Here is a 19,724-nt window from a genome sequence, read left to right as displayed (position 1 = left end):
ATTGACTATTTACACAGACACTAACTGCAATTTTAAAAGCCACAGGTGTGGGAAATTCACCTTTAATTGCCATTTTTACCTGTGTGTGTCACTTTGTGTGTCTGTAACAAGGCCAAACATTCCAAGGTACGTAAAGTTTTGATCAGGGCCATTTGGGTGATTTCTGTTATCATTATGATTTAAAAAGGAGCCAAACAACTATGTGATGATAAATGGTTTCATATGATCATTATCCTTAAATACAAGACAGTTTTTTTGCATGATCAGTCATATTGTCAAAATCAATGCCAAAATGTCACAATTTCTGCCAGGGTATGCAAACTTATGAGCACAACTGTATCACTTGGCATTCAGACCTAATAGTTCAATGTTGTTCTTCTCAGACCAGATAATCTTTTTCCTCAGGCTCTTAGAGTCGTTCAGGCAGCATATCATATACATTTTACTCAGGAGTGGCTTCTGTATATCCATTTTACCATAAAAGCTGGATTTATAGAGTGCTGTGGATATTGTTGTCCTTCTGACATGTTCTACTATACTGCAGAGAAACTCTGTAGCTTGTAGAGTAGCCATTGAGGTCTTAGTCATTTCGCTGACCAAGACACTAGTCATCCATTTTTTTTTTTAGATTGGCTGCATGGCCAGCCTTGATAGTTCTATACTTATTTGATTAAACAGGGATGGAGCCCACTGTGATCCTGGCAATGTTCAATGCTTTAGAAATTGTTTTATAACCTTCCCTAGTTCTATGCCTCAAATACATTTTCGGAGGTCCATGGAGAATTCCTTAGACTTCATTGCTTGGTTTTTGGTTTTTGCTCTAACATGCACTGTGAAGTGTTGCACTGTATAAAGACATGTGTGCCTTACTAAATCAAGTCTTCTCAATTGATTATAGTCAATTATAGTCTAATTTCAAGGATGATCACAGGACACAGGATGTATCTGAGTTTAAGATGGGTTGTTATGTCAACGGGTCTAAATACTTCTGGGATTTTCCATTTCTTATTTTGAATACATTTACATTTCTAAAAATGCTTTCCTTTTTGCTTCGTCATTATGGAGCATTGTATGTATATTCATGGCAAAAATTATACATTTAATCAATTTTAAATGAAACACAACAAAATGTAGAAAAAGTGAAGTGGGTCTAGATACTTTCCTAAGGCACTGTTGATATATTCTACAAACATACTACACCATTTAAGCATGATGGCTAGCTAGACTATATTACTGTTTAAATATTGTCATTTAGAGTATTTATTTGTAGGAAATAACAACTGATCAGAATAACCCCAAAAATATGCATTGTTTTCAGTATAAACTGTTAAAATGTCAGAGACACATTTTAGGACATTAACAGATGGTAATGATTAGCTACATTATAATGTTAAAGAGTAGTTAAACTGCTGACTTCCTTATATTTGTACATTAGCTATTGTTATAGCTCTGCCGCATGGAAGTTAGCTGTAAAACAAATAGATTAAGTCAAATCCAAGTTTGTGTGTCTTTGTGTATTTCATAGGAAGGAGAGAACAACGATAAGTTCTTCACACACCCTCGCAACCCCAAGGCACTGGCGGCTTATCTCTTTGCTCACAACCACATATTTTACATGATGGAACTGCTAACAGGACTGTTACTGATGGTGCTGTCACTCTGTGAGGCTCCCGCTGTACCATCTCTTCGCCTTGATGTTTATGTACGTACACAGACTGCCACTGACACACAAGAACATTACTGACGCAAAAACAAACTACTGACACACACACAGACAAACTACCACTGGCACACAAACATTAATAACACAGACGCCGACAAACTATCACTGACACACACAAACATTAATAACACACACGCAGACAAACTACCACTGACACACACAAACATCACTGACACATAACCACGTTCAACTTACAGAGGTCCACACCACTCTGGACCTGCTTAGGGTTAGAGGTTAGAGGTTAGGGGTGAAAGATTAAAGGTTTTGGTCTGTCTCTATAGGTCCATGCCACTCTAGAGTTACTGGCACTGGTTATGGTGGCGTTTGAACTTTGCATGAAGCTGCGCTGGCTTGGTTTCCACACATTCATCAGACACAAGAGGACAATGGTCAAGGTAAATACACTTCCATAGAAGAGAAACACAAAAAAATCCCTTCCTTCTCAAAACGTTGATTATCAAACTCTTTTAGTCATGGTTTCATCATTTCATTTGACTGCCAGCTTCTCTCTGTGTAGACATGTGTGTTGCTGCTCCAGTTTGTGGAGGCCATAGTGGTTCTTATTCGGCAGACATCCCACTTGCGTGTCACCAGGGCCCTCAGACCCATATTCCTGGTGGATTGCCGATACTGTGGTGCTGTTCGCAGGTACACAAACACACACACACACAGACACTGCTGATACATTATACACACACACCTAAGGAAGGAGATTTCTTACTGGGATATTCCAAAGTATGAATACACGTTGTGTTGTCATGCTCTTGTCCAATCAGAAACCTGCGTCAGATCTTCCAGTCCCTGCCTCCTTTCATAGACATCCTGCTACTGCTGCTCTTCTTCATGATCATCTTTGCCATCTTAGGTGAGCAGCACACACACACTTACAAACACCATCATCCTCGTCGCTCTTCATCATAATGTATTGTTACATTGATCCTAAATGACCGTGCCTGAAGAATAGGGGAAAGCAAGGAAAGGTATATGATCTTAAAAACAAAATATGAAATGAACAAAATAAAATATGTTCTATTGTTTTGTCTGAATGTGAATCTGTTCCTTCCACAGGTTTCTGTTTGTTTTCCCCTAATACTTCTGATCCGGTGAGTCTTGCTGACCTAAGATGATATGTCTCTGTAGAGTGTCAGCCTTTTGCCAACTGAACGTCTGTCTCATACTGCCTCTCACTGTTTTGTCTGGTTCTTTGCTCTCAGTACTTCAACACTCTGGAGAACAGCATTGTTAGTCTTTTTGTGCTCCTGACCACCGCAAAGTAAGACTTATTCTGCTACCACACACACCAGATCTCCTACTACTACACTTGGGCTATAACAAATAATGACAAGATAATGAAGAATTGTTGACTACGGATAAATTACAGACGTGTAAACCTCAGTTCTTCTGCACTTCACACTGAAGACTTAAAAAAAGACAAAAAGCTGAACTCGCAAGGACCTGGAGCAGAACAGGGATGCATGCACAACACTGGAGCTGAAACAACACAGGTTGAAGAGAACTCAGCACAGTGTGTTCATCTAAAACAAGTGTGCCATGGTCTGCTTTTCAGAGTTGGTTTTAGTTTGGCTTCATGGCAAGAGTTGGATTTTGAAGTGAGACATTCTTGGTCTTGATTGCATGGTTGGGGTGCACATGAACGTAACTTCAGCACAAACAAACCTGTGCTCTAGTCCACGTAGAATTTGTTTATAGTCAGACCGTACTTGGTACCTAAAAGCATTACTGTCTGTTACTACTAGGTCAGGCCACGAGGGTCAGAGGTCGCAAATTCAATTGCACCCTGAATCAATCCATTGATTTGAATTGTGATGGCTTCTTTTTCTATCTGATTAATCGATAATCATAATAGTCGTTTGTTGCAGCCCTATTACACATCCATCTGTCAAATTTTAGTCTGGTTTGTTTCATTCTCTGTCTGATTATAGTACTTTTTTAAGACGGCATAGAGCCTGATGAGTGTCCTGTTTGTTCTAGCTTCCCAGACGTGATGATGCCTGCGTACTCCAGGAACCGCTGGTCTTGTGTCTTCTTCATCGTCTACCTCTCTATTGAACTGTATTTCATCATGAACCTGGTACACACACACACACACACACACACATGCAGTGTTTTTCTCTTTGTGCACCCTTTGTCCGTGTTGTAATAGTGTGTGTTGCAGCTCCTGGCGGTGGTGTTCGATACGTTTAACGGTGTTGAGAAGATGAAGTTTAAATCTCTGCTTCTGCACAAACGCTCTGCTATCGACCATGCCTTTCAATTGCTGGTCAGCCGACAGGTACCCTCAAACACACACACACAGCCACATGCTATTCAGCCACCTACATTGTACGTAACATATGTGTGACTGTGTGCATGTTGTCTTTTCAGAGGCCGATGGGTGTGTCTCTGAAGCAGTTTGACGGTCTGATGCGTTTCTATAGACCTCGTATGTCAGCCAGAGATCGCTTCCTTACATTCAAGACCCTCAATTCTGCAGACGGACCTATGCTCAGGTAGCAAACACAAGCAAACACACAAATATGAACACACATTTTAAGTGTTGCTGTTTTAAAATAAGTGTTTGTGATGTTCTTTTATAGCTTGGATGACTTCTATAGGTTTTATGAAGTAATCGGTCTAAAATGGAAGGTGAGCCAAACACACACAAACAAACACACACACAAACAATCACACTTACATACTTTCCTTTGAGGAGCTACACTGTACTTCTTATACACATTGCTGGTGTGTCACTGTACTCTGTAGGCACGGCGGAGTGGGGAACACTGGTTTGATGATCTTCCACAAACTCCTTTTCTCATCTTCAAAGGTGACTCCTATTTTTCCCTCTTTTGCCTCAATCTGTCCACTGCTCTGTTCCGTTCCCCTTATCTGAGGTGACTGACATACTTACGTTCATGTTTCATTCAGGCATCAACCTGCTTGTCAAGTCTAAAGCCTTCCAGTACACCATGTGTGAGTGGACATCCACTATTTGTGAATTTATATTACTATTATCTGTTTTGTCATCATCCTAGAACACGACTGATCCTGGAACAAAACCTAATTCTAGAACATTAATCACTCCAGGACAAAATGTATCCTTAGGATAGGACTAACTCTAGACCAAAACATATCTTTAGGTTAGAAATAACTAACTAGGATGCAAATCTAGTGTCTTTCTTTCTTCCCTGTAGATGTGGTGGTGGCTGTCAACGGAGTATGGATCCTAATAGAGACCTACATGTTGAACAGTAAGAGTCTTAGTAGTGACCTACATGTTAAACAGTAAGAGTCTTAGTAGAGACCTACATGATGAACAGTAAGAGTCTTAGTAGTGACCTACATGTTAAACAGTAAGAGTCTTAGTAGTGACCTACATGTTATACAGTAAGAGTCTTAGTAGAGACCTACATGATGAACAGTAAGAGTCTTAGTAGAGACCTACATGATGAACAGTAAGAGTCTTAGTAGTGACCTACATGTTAAACAGTAAGAGTCTTAGTAGAGACCTACATGATGAACAGTAAGAGTCTTAGTAGAGACCTACATGATGAACAGTAAGAGTCTTAGTAGAGACCTACATGTTGAACAGTAAGAGTCTTAGTAGAGACCTACATGATGAACAGTAATAGTCTTAGTAGTGACCTACATGTTAAACAGTAAGAGTCTTAGTAGAGACCTACATGATGAACAGTAAGAGTCTTAGTAGAGACCTACATGATGAACAGTAATAGTCTTAGTAGAGACCTACATGTTAAACAGTAAGAGTCTTAGTAGAGACCTACATGTTGAACAGTAAGAGTCTTAGTAGAGACCTACATGATGAACAGTAATAGTCTTAGTAGTGACCTACATGTTAAACAGTAAGAGTCTTAGTAGAGACCTACATGATGAACAGTAATAGTCTTAGTAGAGACCTACATGTTAAACAGTAAGAGTCTTAATAGAGACCTACATGTTAAACAGTAAGAGTCTTAGTAGAGACCTACATGATGAACAGTAAGCGTCTTAGTAGAGACCTACATGATGAACAGTAATAGTCTTACTTGAGACCTACATGTTGAAAGGTAAGAGTCTTAGTAGAGACCTACATGTTAAACAGTAAAAGTCTTGGTAGAGACCTACATGATGAACAGTAATAGTCTTAATTGAGACCTACATGTTGAAAGGTAAGAGTCTTAGTAGAGACCTGCATGTTAAACAGTAAAAGTCTTGGTAGAGACCTACATGATGAACAGTAATAGTCTTAATTGAGACCTACATGATGAACAGTAATACTCTTAGTAGAAACCTACATTTTAATAGTAAGAGTCTTATAAGAGTTATAAAATGGTTGAAGAAAAGCAATGGGGGCTCCAGGCTGGAGAAATACAGAACAGAAACACCGCCAAGAATAAGCCTAGCATCCCTAATATGTAATTAATAATGCTCATAATTTTATATAAAATGAGTCAACATATTTCTCTCTGAAAATCTAGTTTTCATGTAAAAGCTCCGACTGGAACTTGATTCGTCCATGAGGGGATTCCATGAATCTTGCTCTGTCACTCGGGTAGGCATGTTTTACACTGTTTGAAAGTTGATTGCATGTTTTGGAAGCGGAATGACTCCTGGGCATCAGTCTGTTCCCTGTTAAAGGTGAAGTCAACTCTAAGTAGTGTCATAGCTTGTAAAGAAGTAGTAGAGTAGGATTCTGTGTTGGAAAAAAATGCCTTCTGACTCTCCAATTAACACTTTATGGAAAAGAGATGTGTTTCTGGATGATGCACCTTGCTGCCTGGTTGACATTATCATCTACACATTAGAGCTAGTTAGCTTGCTAGTGGCCTATGCAATAGACTTTCTGGCAAACAGTACATGTTGAAGAGTCAGCTATTTACTGTGTAGTCATATGGTTTGCTAGGCTAATGGAATTTTTACCAGAAATTACTCGAAAAGAAGTATCTTTAAGCTAGGTAAGATAAAAATGTTGAGGTTGTATTGAAGTGTATTTGGTTTGCAAACATGCAAACTTAGCCAACATCTAATGTTACCTTCAACTAAACATTCACAGTTTAGCATCTGTTTTCCTGTTTTTTGCACATTTCATTAGCTGCCTTTTGTTTCTGAAAGAATATGGGGGCAAATGTGCTCCAGATTCAAATGTGCCAATGATTTATGACATCTCTGTACTGTTGTATTTAGTACCTTGCTAGCTAGTGACCACATTTTTCGTTCTTGGTTTTGTAAACTAAAGTTCAGCTGTCACATTGTGCTGGCTGTTTTTGGTAGTTGGTAACAATTGCTTTGTTTTTTGTAAATACTGTCACGATTTTTATTGACCTCATTGCATGAGTAGATTTGACATAATGCAGAGGTCGTCAATCTGATTTACCAAAAGGTACAAGGGGTTGTGTCTATGGCCATTATGGTATAGGAAAGCAAAGGCGAGTGCCTGGATACAGCCCTTTAGCTGGGGTTAATTGTCCATTTACTATAAAGACTCTGAGATTCCTTTCTGCTATTATAAACCGGTTACCAAATCATTTAGAACAATGGCCAATATGCCAAGGCTATGAGCTGTTCCTAGGCACGAGAGTATAATCTGTTATACTCTCTCACCTGACAGCCATCATTGCGTGTCCATGCATGTACATTTTAATCTTTTTTGTGGCAATTAGCAGACACACTATCTAGAGCAACTTACAGTTGATGCATGTTAATAACAAAAGACAAAATATATGCTCTTCAATTAGAGCCAAAATCAACCTGTCTGCCATCCAAACATACTCATCCTGAATGGGAATGAGTTGGAATATGTTGGCACCTTCATTGTTTTATTGCTTTATTCCTCTGTCAAGTTTATTTGTACATTTTAATTGTATTCACCTGGTTCTGTGTTGTCTTGTAATCTTGTAGTTGAATGCCTTCGGTCACATTGTATTTGAAAATGCCCCTTTCTTAATTTTTTTTTTTAACTTCTAGTTTCAGTTCCTGCCACACCAGGTTTAGCTCTGACCATTGACTAGGCCATGACAAAAAAAATAATATTGCTTTTTAGCCATTTTTGAAGAATGAAATGTCATAATTTTGATTTAGTCCTGAACAAGCTCATCTTGATGATTAACTGACAAGTTTGATCAAGAGTGGTAGCTCTGGAATAGATCAAATAAATGGAATGGCAGTGGGTCTCTTATGGAATTAGATATCTGCCAAAAGGTTTAGCGTACGTATTGTCAGGATTGTAAGAAAATACGATATGATCATAAAAAAGGTCATACGTAAAACATTAAATTAGATCTGTGATTGAACAAACAAGCTTTTATGACTTTATACACATTACATTCTTGCTTTAATTCTCCATGTATTTGTTTACAAATCGTTTTTCTACATAGAAACATTTGCAAGTAATCTGGCATTTGCAAAGATTTGACCCGAACGTAGCGCTTGCAACAATAAGTTGGACCGCTAGCCCACTGCTCTACTATAGTTGCGATTCCTGATATCCTGTTCAAAATAAAAGTCCATAGCTGGTTTTTAAGTTTGCATAACAACATTACACCAGTAAGCTATCATGAGTTTAGGCATTAGGTAAACATACTTGTGTATGAAAATGACAAGGACACAGAATAGCCTTGCATAGAATATCCTTCTGAGCTGCAAAATATAATGAAATGATTTAGGCCAAGATATTCCTTAAAATATTAAAGTCTGGCATGTGCTATTTAATAGCTCTGTTCTGTCCATCGTATTTATGAGGGCTGTATGTGGACCTTCTGTTGAGGTTGCCGAACTTTTTAATAAGTTCTCATTTTACAGCAACAACCCAAGGGGAAAAAGCATAGACCCATAAAGCAACGCTGTTTGAGTATTTGGGACCACAACAAATGTGTAGGCCTACACAATAATACAATTTCTATAAGTTTAGGTTATTTTTTTATTACACATGAAACTTATGCACCAGTAACTTATGCAAACAAGATTTCCTGTTGTTCACACTCCCTATGCTTGTAATACTGGGTTAGTTTACGATCTCAACTATACGTACGCTTATCCTTTTGGCAGATATCTAACTCCATAGTCCCTGAGGAGAGGTTTGCAGACCAAAATTCAATAACCATTAAAGGATAGTAAACGTGGGTAGAAGTAAATGTGGGTACACACAAGTCTACATCAAAATGGCTGATATCAATCAATCAATCAAATATATTTATAAAGCCCTTTTCACATCAGCAGTTGTCACAAAGTGCTTTTACAAAACACCCGGCCTTAAACCCCAAGGAGCAAACAACAGTTGTGTTGAATTTCAGAGGCTAGGAAAAACTCCCTAAGAAGTCCCGAAATTTAGGAAGAAACCTAGAGAGGACCCAGGCTCAGAGGGGTGACCAGTCCTCTTCTGGCTGTGCCAGGTGAAAATATTAAGAGTACAAATTGTAATAATTAATAAATACACGTGGGCTGAGTCCAGAGTCTATTTAAACTTAGTCCAAGCATGACCAGATGGACAAGGACAGGGACAACACGGGGGAGGGGGAGGTGGAGGGGTCCGCACAGTGGCAGCTGAAATCGTCAGGTATCGTCTTGATCTGCAACACAATCAAGAGGACTTTGGACAGGGACAGCAAGCCAGGTACTCCTCAGGTGTGGGCCAGGATCTAATTTCCTCCTAGGTTTAAAACGGTAGGAGACAGGGAACATTTTGAAAATGCATTCCTTATATCTACAAGGATTTATAGTGTAGAAGGAGAACTGACCCTACTCCCCCAGCACAATAATATAGCAGCTTAAGACCTTGGGGTATGCAATACATTTACAATTCTGGAATGGCCTGGAGGAGGACTCAGGCTGCAAATAACATTTAAAAATGAACTGACAAGAGGGCTGACTCCTCATTCAAAGAGGAGTAGTTATCCTTATTTTCACCCTGGAGCTCATTTGTTTGACATTGGGTCTTTAAAAGAGGACTATATGTGAAGACTAGAGACCTACAGTACATGGTGATTCTGATCTCTGTTCTGGTTCCTCCCCTGCAGGTGGATTCTCCTGGTCCAGAATAGTTCCCTGGAGCTACATCGTCTTTCTCACCAGTAAGATCACACACAGAGCCACATCCTCTTTGTCACTAGTGAGATCACACACAGAGCAACATCCTCTTTGTCACTAGTGACATCAAACACAGAGCCACATCCTCTTTCTCACCAGTAAGATCACACAAAGGGCCACATCCTCTTTGTCGCTAGTGAGATCACACACAGAGCCATATCCTCTTTGTCGCTAGTGAGATCACACAGAGCCATATCCTCTTTCTCACCAGTAAGATCACACACAGAGCCACATCCTCTTTGTCACTAGTGAGATCCAACACAGTCACATCCTCTTTCTCACCAGTAAGATCACACACAGTGCTGCATCTTCTTTCTCACTAGTGGGATCACACACAGAGCCATATCCTCTTTGTCACTAGTGAGATCACACACAGAGTCACATTGTCTTTCGCACCAGTAAGATCACACCCAGAGCCACATCCTCTTTGTCACTAGTGAGATTACACATAGAGCCACATCCTCTTTGTCGCTAGTGAGATCACACACAGAGCCACATCCTCTTTGTCGCTAGTGAGATCACACAGAGCAACATCCTCTTTGTCACTAGTGACATCAAACACAGAGCCACATCCTCTTTCTCACCAGTAAGATCACACAAAGGGCCACATCCTCTTTGTCGCTAGTGAGATCACACGCAGAGCCATATCCTCTTTGTCGCTAGTGAGATCACACAGAGCCATATCCTCTTTCTCACCAGTAAGTTCACACACAGAGCCACATCCTCTTTGTCACTAGAGAGATCCAACACAGTCACATCCTCTTTTTCACCAGTTAGATCACACACAGTGCTGCATCTTCTTTCTCACTAGTGGGATCACACACAGAGCCACATCCTCTTTGTCACTAGTGAGATTACACATAGAGCCACATCCTCTTTGTCGCTAGTGAGATCACACACAGAGCCACATCCTCTTTGTCGCTAGTGAGATCACACAGAGCAACATCCTCTTTGTCACTAGTGACATCAAACACAGAGCCACATCCTCTTTCTCACCAGTAAGATCACACAAAGGGCCACATCCTCTTTGTCGCTAGTGAGATCACACGCAGAGCCATATCCTCTTTGTCGCTAGTGAGATCACACAGAGCCATATCCTCTTTCTCACCAGTAAGATCACACACAGAGCCACATCCTCTTTGTCACTAGAGAGATCCAACACAGTCACATCCTCTTTTTCACCAGTTAGATCACACACAGTGCTGCATCTTCTTTCTCACTAGTGGGATCACACACAGAGCCATATCCTCTTTGTCACTAGTGAGATCACACACAGAGTCACATTGTCTTTCGCACCAGTAAGATCACACCCAGAGCCACATCCTCTTTGTCACTAGTGAGATTACACATAGAGCCACATCCTCTTTGTCGCTAGTGAGATCACACACAGAGCCACATCCTCTTTGTCGCTAGTGAGATCACACAGAGCCATATCCTCTTTGTCGCTAGTGAGATCACACAGAGCCATATCCTCTTTCTCACCAGTAAGATCACACACAGAGCCACATCATCTTTGTCGCTAGTGAGATCACACACAGAGCCACATCCACTTTCTCACCAGTAAGATCCCACACAGAGCCACATCCACTTTCTCACAAGTAAAAACACACACAGAGCCACATCCTCTTTGCCGCTAGTGAGATCAAGCACTTTTTTACTCCCCTCCCTCTTCTTTACTCTCAAGTCTATGGGGTGGACGTGTTGTTGAAGATAACAGGCTTGGGACCATTAGCCTATTTCAGCTCTGGCTGGAACCTGTGAGTACTGGTCATTAAAATGGAAATGACCGCATTTTAAAACATTAAATGGTATACAAATCTATTCATTTACAGTTTCAGGGTGTCTTTTTAACTTATTTGAGGTAAGCCCCTCCCCATTTTGTTTGTTGCAATTTATTCACACATGTATCTCCTGTACCCAGTACCCATATATCTCCTGTACCCAGTAACCACGTATCTCCTGTAACCCATACCTATGTATCTCCTGTACCCAGTACCCATGTATCTCCTGCCCCATTTTCTTCTGTAACTATGTTTGGCAAAATTAATATTCCCCTTACTTCCTTAGACTGATGAACAGTCGAATCAGCCGTGTTAGATCATGCAGTTGGTCAAAATATCCGTTCTACCCAAACAGGTTGCACTTCTAGGGGTCTTTATCAAACTGCTCTAACATGAAAGGATTGAAACACCATTCAAAGATCTAGGAAATCTCTTTGACACCAGTCTTTAAAAGGCTGTCATTTCCAGTGTAAACCCTAACATTTCCAACGTGCTCATCCAGAAGCCTAACTACCATCAACTTGTCTGTTTTCCCCACAGCTTTGACTTCTCTGTGACTGTGTTTGCTTTTCTGGGCTTGATTGCCTTAGCCTTCAACATGGAGCCCTTCTACTTTATTGTGGTGCTCAGATCGCTGCAGCTTCTCAGGTGTGTTACAACAACAACATGCACATGTTGTCAGGGCAAATTATGTTTACATCATCATGTCTAACTTTGTGAATTCTGTGTTGTTAGGGTTTTCAAGATAAAACAGAGGTATCGTAACGTATTGGACACTATGTTTGAACTTTTCCCAAGGATGGCAAGGTAAATAAATTGAACCTAACCCACTATATTTACATACAACACATGCATTAACCCTGTATAAGAACCTATGTAATTTATCTTTTCAGTCTGGGGCTAACATTGATTATCTTCTACTACTCCTTCGCCATTGTTGGGATGGAGTTCTTTGCTGATGTGATCTACCCTAACTGCTGCAAGTGAGTCTCTGTTCAGTTAACTGACTGTGTTAACTTTTCAGTGTACCCTGAAGCTTTGTTAGAGACAGAGCCTACCACAAAGTCACAAAACACACTTTGGCTTCATTAATATTTCTTCAAGACATTCTTCTTGGTCAAGGTGGTTCACATGAGTTTCTTCATCTCTCTTTCTCACCCCCAACCCCCACCCCCTACAGTACCAGTACAGTTGCAGATTCATACAGGCAGATCAATGTAACAATAGGCAATAGGACGGTGCTGGACGAGGGCTACTACTATCTCAACAACTTCAACAACATCCTCAGCAGCTTTGGTACACACACACACACCGGCACGCACGCACACACAACGTGGTCAATACAAGGCACTTCCATGTACTCTTTCTTGTATTAAATAGGGACTGATTTGAAATTCAGTGTCTCTCCCTTCCTCTGCAGTGACTCTGTTTGAGCTGACTGTGGTAAACAACTGGTACATCACCATGGTAAGACTCGACTCCTTCTCATAATCTATGCAGCTTGTCACCTGTCTGATGAAGCCTCTGCCGTATGACTGTCGTGCTTGTCCACCGTTGTGAGGATTTATTCACAGCCAGTCGCTATTATCCCATCCCAACAGGAAGGAGTGACCTCCATGACCACTCACTGGAGCCGCCTCTACTTCATGACCTTCTACATCGTCACCATGGTGAGATGCATCTGTGTAGGAGCGTGTCTCTGTGCTTCGGTGTGCTCGTTTGGCCATGTGCACGTGTAATATTTTCTCCGTCCTCTATAGGTTGTGATGACCATCATTGTTGCGTTCATCCTGGATGCCTTTGTATTCCGTATGAACTACAGCCGTAAGAACAAAGAGCCGCTGTTAGACCCTGAGGGTACGTATGATGGTGTGAAAATGAACAGTAGTATGAAATGAGCGGTGTAGTGTTTGTGTGTGTTGTAGTTGAGAACGGTGCAATATTTTAGTTCTGTCAGTAATGATGAAGTGAAGCTGGATTAGTTCCGGTACTTGGGGTTTTCGTCACTTGATATTTGGACAAATCAAAAAAAAAAATCTCTTTCATATTTTGGAAAGGGAGGAAATATTTGGCCCATAGACTTGCCTATTACTAGAGAGGGTGAAGATTATTGTTCCTGGTACTGATTCTCGTGCTATCGTTTCTCTTACACAAGTAGTTTACTAGTATAGATGAGAACCTTATTGTCAGTGTCATTGTTATAGTTGTACTTGGGTTATTTGCGGAAACCTGTGGATATCCCCACAGCTCGCCTATAGCGACTGTACAAAGGACTTTAAAGGCAATCTTATTGCAGAAGATGCTGTGTCACTCAAAAGTCTGTTAGCCAACTGAAACCATGGGATTCTACCGTATAACATGGGCCTCTTTTATGGTCATGAACATTATCACATGGGCATTGTGAATTATCTGAACAATCCTTCATTCTATATCCCTTAAATTCCATATCCACAGGTGACATTAACAGTGAAAGTGATGTGTACATCAAAAGTTCTTATGACCCAGGTTGAATTACTGACAAAGAGAACTGACCAGATTAGTGCGCAGGAGGATCAGAAGACTTGACAGAAATAGATAGAATAATAAACTAAACTTTTTTCAAAGTATGGCAACCACAACAATTCTCCCAACATTAAATACTACACAGCAATTCCCCCGACATTAAATACTCCACAGCAATTCCCCCAACATTAAATACTCCATTGCAATTCCCCCAACATTAAATACTCCACAGCAATTCCCCCGACATTAGATACTCCCCTGCAGTTCCCCCAACATTAGATACTCCCCTGCAAGTCCTCCGACATTAAATACCTAAGGCCCGGAAATATTTGGACGCTTGACACAATTTTTCATAATTTTGGCACTGTATGCCACCACAATGGATTTGAAATGAAACAACAGAGATGCAATTGAAGTGCAGACTTTCAGCTTTTAATTAAAGCAAGTGAAATGCATGCTTGATCAGGTTGAGATCAGGTGATTGACTCGGCCATTGCAGAATATTCAACTTCTTTGCCTTAAACAGTAAGGGTTGCCTTCACAGTATGTTTTAGATCATTGTCCATCTGTAAAGTGAAGTGCCGTCCAATCAACTTCGCTGAATTTGGCTGAATCTGAGCAGACAATATATCCCTAGACACTTCAGAATTAATCCGGCTGTTCCTGTCTTCTGTCACATGATCAATAAACTCTAGTGACCCAGTGCCTTTGGAAGCCATGCATGCCCATGCCATCACACTGCCTCCACTGTGTTTTACAGATGATGTGGTATGCTTCAGATCATGAGCCGTTCCGAGCTTAATCCATACTTTTTTCTTCCCATCATTCTGGTTCAGGTTGATCTTAGTTTAATTTGTCCAAAGATTGCTGTTCCAAAACTGGGCTGGCTTTTTTAGATGTTTTTTGGCAAAGTATACTCTGGCCTTTCTATTCTTGAGACTTATGAATGGTTTGCAACTTGTGGTGAACTCTCTGTATTTCCTCTTGTCAAGTCTTCTCTTTGTGGTAGACTTGGATAATGATTTGCCTACCTCCTGGAGATTGTTCTTCACTTGGCTGGATGTTGTGAAGTTTATATATTTTACCATGGAAACCATCCACCACTCTTGTGTTCTGTGGACATCCAGGCCTTTTTGTGTTGCAGAGCTCACCAGTTTATTCTTTTTTTCTCAGAATGTACCAAACTGTTGATTTGGCCACTCTTAATGTTCCTGCTATCTCTCTGATGGATTCTTTTTTTTCAACCTAAGGATGGCCTGTTTCACTTGCATTGAGAGCTCCTTTGACTGCACGTTGTGGGTTCACAGCAACAGCATCCAAATGTGAATGCCACACCTGGAATCAACTCCAGACCTTTTACCTGCTTAATTGATGAAGAAATAACGAAGGAATAGCCTAAATCTGTCCATGAATTGTCCAATTACTTTGGGTCCCTTAAAAAAGAGGGCACTACATACACTCACCTAAAGGATTATTAGGAACACCTGTTCAATTTCTCATTAATGCAATTATCTAATCAACCAATCACATGGTAGTTGCTTCAATGCATTTAGGGGTGTGATCCTGGTCAAGACAATCTCCTGAACTCCAAACTGAATGTCAGAATGGGAAAGAAAGGTGATTTAAGCAATTTTGAGCGTGGCATCAATCAATCAATCAAATTTATTTAAAAAGCCCTTTTTACAACAGCAGTTGTCACAAAGTGCTTTACAGAGACACCCGGCCTTAAACCCCAAGGAGCAAACAACAGTAGTGTTGAATTTCAGTGGCTAGGAAAAACTCCCTAAGAAGGTCGAATTTTAGGAAGAAACCTAGAGAGGACCCAGGCTCAGAGGGGTGACCAGTCCTCTTCTGGCTGTGCCGGGTGAGATATTAAGAGTCCAATTGGAATAATAAATACATTTCTCTGGGCTAAATCCAGAGTCTATTTGATTTTAGACTAGGTCAGAAGTATGACCAGGTGGACAAGGACAGGGACAGCAACGGGCCCCCCAAACCAGGTAATCCGCAGGTGTGGACCAGGACCTCATCTCCTCCTAAAATTTAAAACTGGAGGAGACTGAGAAAAGTTAGTAGTACATCCCTCATATCCCCCAGCACAATAATATAGCAGCGGAACACCTTGGAACCTTGGCATGGTTGTTGGTGCCAGACGGGCAGGACGGTCTGGCAACCATTTCTAGGGTTTACAAAGAATGGTGTGAAAAGGGAAAAACATCCAGTATGCGGCAGTCCTGTGGGTGAAAATGCCTTGTTGATGCTAGAGGTCAGAGGAGAATGGGCTGATTGATTCAAGCTGATAGAAGAGCAACTTTGACTGAAATAACCACTTGTTACAACCAAGGTATGCAGCAAAGCATTTGTGAAGCCACAACACGCACAACCTTGAGGCAGATGGGCTACAACAGCAGAAGACCCCACCGGGTACCACTCATCTCCACTACAAATAGTAAAAAGAGGCTACAATTTGCACGAGCTCACCAAAATTGGACAGTTGAAGAATGTTGCCTGGTCTGATGAGTCTCGATTTCTGTTGAGACATTCAGATGGTAGAGTCAGAATTTGGCGTAAACAGAATGAGAACATGGATTCATCATGCCGAGTTACCACTGTGCAGGCTGGTGGTGGTGGTGTAATGGTGTGGGGGATGTTTTCTTGGCACACTTTAGGCCCCTTAGTGCCAATTGGGCATGATTTAAATGCCATGGCCTACCTGAGCATTGTTTCTGACCATGTCCATCCCTTTATGACCACCATGCACCATGGTTACTTCCAGCAGGATAATGCACCATGTCACAAAGCTCGAATCATTTCAAATTGGTTTCTTGAACATGACAATGAGTTCACTGTACTGAAATGGCCCCCACAGTCACCAGATCTCAACCCAATAAAGCATCTTTGGGATGTGGTGGAACGGGAGCTTCGTGCCCTGGATGTGCATCCCACAAATCTCCATCAACTGCAAGATGCTATCCTATCAATATGGGCCAACATTTCTAAAGAATGCTTTCAGCACCTTGTTGAATCAATGCCACGTAGAATTAAGGCAGTTCTGAAGGTGAAAGGGGGTCAAACACAGTATTAGTATGGTGTTCCTAATAATCCTTTAGGTGAGTGTATTAGAGCTGTAATTCCTAAACCCTTCATCCAATTTGGATGTGAATACCCTCAAATGAAAGCTGAGGGGCTGCACTTTAAGCCCATATTAAGCTCAACTGTATCTTGAATATATTTTGGTTAACAGCCAAAATGACATAACTTGCGTCAGTGTCCAATTTCTGGACCTAACTGTATCTAGACATGACTTGCAGGTCTGCCCCCTTTTGGTTTATTCTGAAAATAGCCAAACAGCGTTATCTATTAACTATTTTCTGTATACTGTGTCTTTTTACCTCCAGGGAGCAGTAATGGGAGTGACATTTTCTCCAAATTAAATGTTAACCTAGTCTAAAAGAAGTGACTTTCTCAACTTTGACCACTACTTAATTTCTTTAATGGACAAATCACTATTAAGTGGCATTAAACCAAACAAGGAGTTGATTTCAGGCAAATTAGGTCTCATGGGATCACACAAAGAAAACCCTACCATGGATCACTTCCTGTCAGGATGAAATGACCTGTTGTGACACACTCCTTTAACACATTAAGGAACCACAACTTAATCGAGTATCTGACAAATAACGCAGGACTTCGGTCCTTGTTTAACTGAGATTACTTTGACAATGGTGTGTTTGTGGGTTGTAGATGAGAATGGGATAGTGTTTGAGGCTGAGGTCAGTCGTGACGAGGCATTGGATACTCTGGAGCTTTATAAGCAAACCTGCCCTGGACTCTCCTCCATCAACTCTCTACAGGGAGTACTGCTGGCCATGGACCGCAGTGGGGTAAGAACACACACAGACTGACCCCAGACCCACACACAAACAGACTGACCCCAGACCCACACACACACAGAGTGACCCCAGACCCACACACTCACCGAATGACCCCAGACCCACACACTCACAACTAAACACACACACTCATACAGACCGACCCCAGACCCACACACCTAAACACCCACTCTCAAAATTATACACTGACGATTTTTTTGGTCTGCATGCGTACACATGTAGAGTTCATCTCTAGTGTATCTGGGTCGGAGGTCGCGAACCAAGAGTGACCTCAGTATGAAGATGTACGAGGAGGAGATCCGGGTGAGTCTGCTTAAGTTGCCATGGCAAGCAGATAACTGCTCCATGTTAAATGTGTTTTAGTCGACATGATCTAGTTAGAGATGGTGTTGAGCCTACTTTCTAGCCAAATGCATTATACATGTTTCCATTGTATTTATTTGACATCTGTCACAAGAAAAAGTCAAATACTATGACTGTTGCGTGTGTTTCTGTGTGTGTTTCTGTGTACAAACACAGGAGTGGTATGCAGAGTATTCCAGAGAGAACCTGCCCCAGTCAGACAGAAGCTTAGAGGGAGAACTGGACATCCCTGATTCCTGCCCTGATCCGGATCCTGATCCTGAACATGAACCCTAACTCCTGCTCAACTCAAACGGACCACCACCGACTAACTCTCACTCACTGTTTCTCTAACACAAACACACACACACATCACACATTCCTATATGCACGCTCAAATACACACAAAACACACAAACACACATACACGCGCAACATCAGCCATTTAACCTAGCATAGCTGGTGTTAACAAAATGCCTGACACTAGATCTTCAAACTGGTCTTTCCTAAAAAGAGAAAACAACTTCCTAGAGGTATTCTTCGGCATTGTTCAATCAATCCTGTAAATGTGGAGGAGTTTAGATGGAGTTTTGCCTTGTTAATATCAGTATGTGGGACAGGCTTTCTTTCCATTTCCTCTGAAATCCAGAAACTTCACTTATTGTGGACCTCACAGAGGGTGGTCATCGTGTCACAGAGCACTCTGTGAACTTGATGGTGATTGTCTTCCACAATGAAAATACAGAAAACCCCTCAAACCTTCATGTCTCCTGCCCTGTTTCCCATTCTAAGAGAATGTACTCCAGAAGCCTGGTGGGACAGCTGGGAAAATGACGTGCGTGATGATGTCAGCGATCTAAACCCTGGACCTGTTCAAAAACAACATTGATTGAATCATGTTCTCTGTGTAACTGGATCTCAATTTTCAGGTTCAACAGCTATATCTGATTCCAGTTAGCATTGATGGAGGGATTAGGGGTCAAGGTTTTCAAGGGTCAAGATTAGGACCTCTACCTGTAAGACAGAACTATTTGGAATTTTCTACAACTCTTGTTCAGTGCTCTGAACACAGAGAGGACAGGGGAAGGACATACACCTGTAGGTGAACATTGTGCTGTAGGTACACTCCAGCCTATCTTGTAGCCAATCCCCACTCTGTGTTCATTTTCTGAGGGGAGGGCTCGTCCGACTGCTCTGGAATCAGGATTATCTGGCCGTGTCTCTCAGCAAATGCTAAGGCCATTCTACAGCCAACATACTCCTGCATCTGTCAATTAACCTACAGTTATATCTCCTGACCAGTGTCTCAACAAACCTAAGAGAGTACTTTAATTTTTATATCTTGTTATTATGTAAGTGTATAATAATGTATTTGGTGTATTAAATGAAGAATAATTTAAA

At 41.2% G+C, this 19,724-nt stretch overlaps 1 protein-coding gene across 2 annotated transcripts in view; it reads left to right on the top strand.

The window, feature by feature from the left end:
- Positions 1–19,724, top strand: part of tpcn1 (two pore segment channel 1) — a 27,309-nt gene extending 7,585 nt beyond the window's left edge. For both annotated transcript variants that reach the window (XM_029124694.2, XM_010896342.5), the window contains 25 exons: positions 1,526–1,702; positions 2,005–2,118; positions 2,241–2,371; positions 2,500–2,588; positions 2,792–2,826; positions 2,938–2,996; positions 3,716–3,815; positions 3,900–4,016; positions 4,109–4,233; positions 4,321–4,369; positions 4,487–4,550; positions 4,652–4,696; positions 4,918–4,974; positions 9,736–9,789; positions 11,490–11,562; positions 12,127–12,234; positions 12,322–12,393; positions 12,480–12,569; positions 12,767–12,882; positions 13,007–13,053; positions 13,188–13,256; positions 13,347–13,443; positions 17,833–17,972; positions 18,204–18,284; positions 18,501–19,724. In XM_029124694.2, coding sequence (XP_028980527.2) covers positions 1,526–1,702; positions 2,005–2,118; positions 2,241–2,371; positions 2,500–2,588; positions 2,792–2,826; positions 2,938–2,996; positions 3,716–3,815; positions 3,900–4,016; positions 4,109–4,233; positions 4,321–4,369; positions 4,487–4,550; positions 4,652–4,696; positions 4,918–4,974; positions 9,736–9,789; positions 11,490–11,562; positions 12,127–12,234; positions 12,322–12,393; positions 12,480–12,569; positions 12,767–12,882; positions 13,007–13,053; positions 13,188–13,256; positions 13,347–13,443; positions 17,833–17,972; positions 18,204–18,284; positions 18,501–18,620 — 2,229 coding nt within the window. In that variant the 3' untranslated portion in view covers positions 18,621–19,724. The remainder of the gene's footprint in view (positions 1–1,525; positions 1,703–2,004; positions 2,119–2,240; positions 2,372–2,499; positions 2,589–2,791; positions 2,827–2,937; positions 2,997–3,715; positions 3,816–3,899; positions 4,017–4,108; positions 4,234–4,320; positions 4,370–4,486; positions 4,551–4,651; positions 4,697–4,917; positions 4,975–9,735; positions 9,790–11,489; positions 11,563–12,126; positions 12,235–12,321; positions 12,394–12,479; positions 12,570–12,766; positions 12,883–13,006; positions 13,054–13,187; positions 13,257–13,346; positions 13,444–17,832; positions 17,973–18,203; positions 18,285–18,500) is intronic.

Source organism: Esox lucius, chromosome 13 (genome assembly GCF_011004845.1).
Source record: "Esox lucius isolate fEsoLuc1 chromosome 13, fEsoLuc1.pri, whole genome shotgun sequence".
NCBI lineage: Eukaryota > Metazoa > Chordata > Actinopteri > Esociformes > Esocidae > Esox > Esox lucius.
Note: the sequence above shows the minus strand (reverse complement) of the source record. Positions and strands in the feature narration are given on the sequence as shown.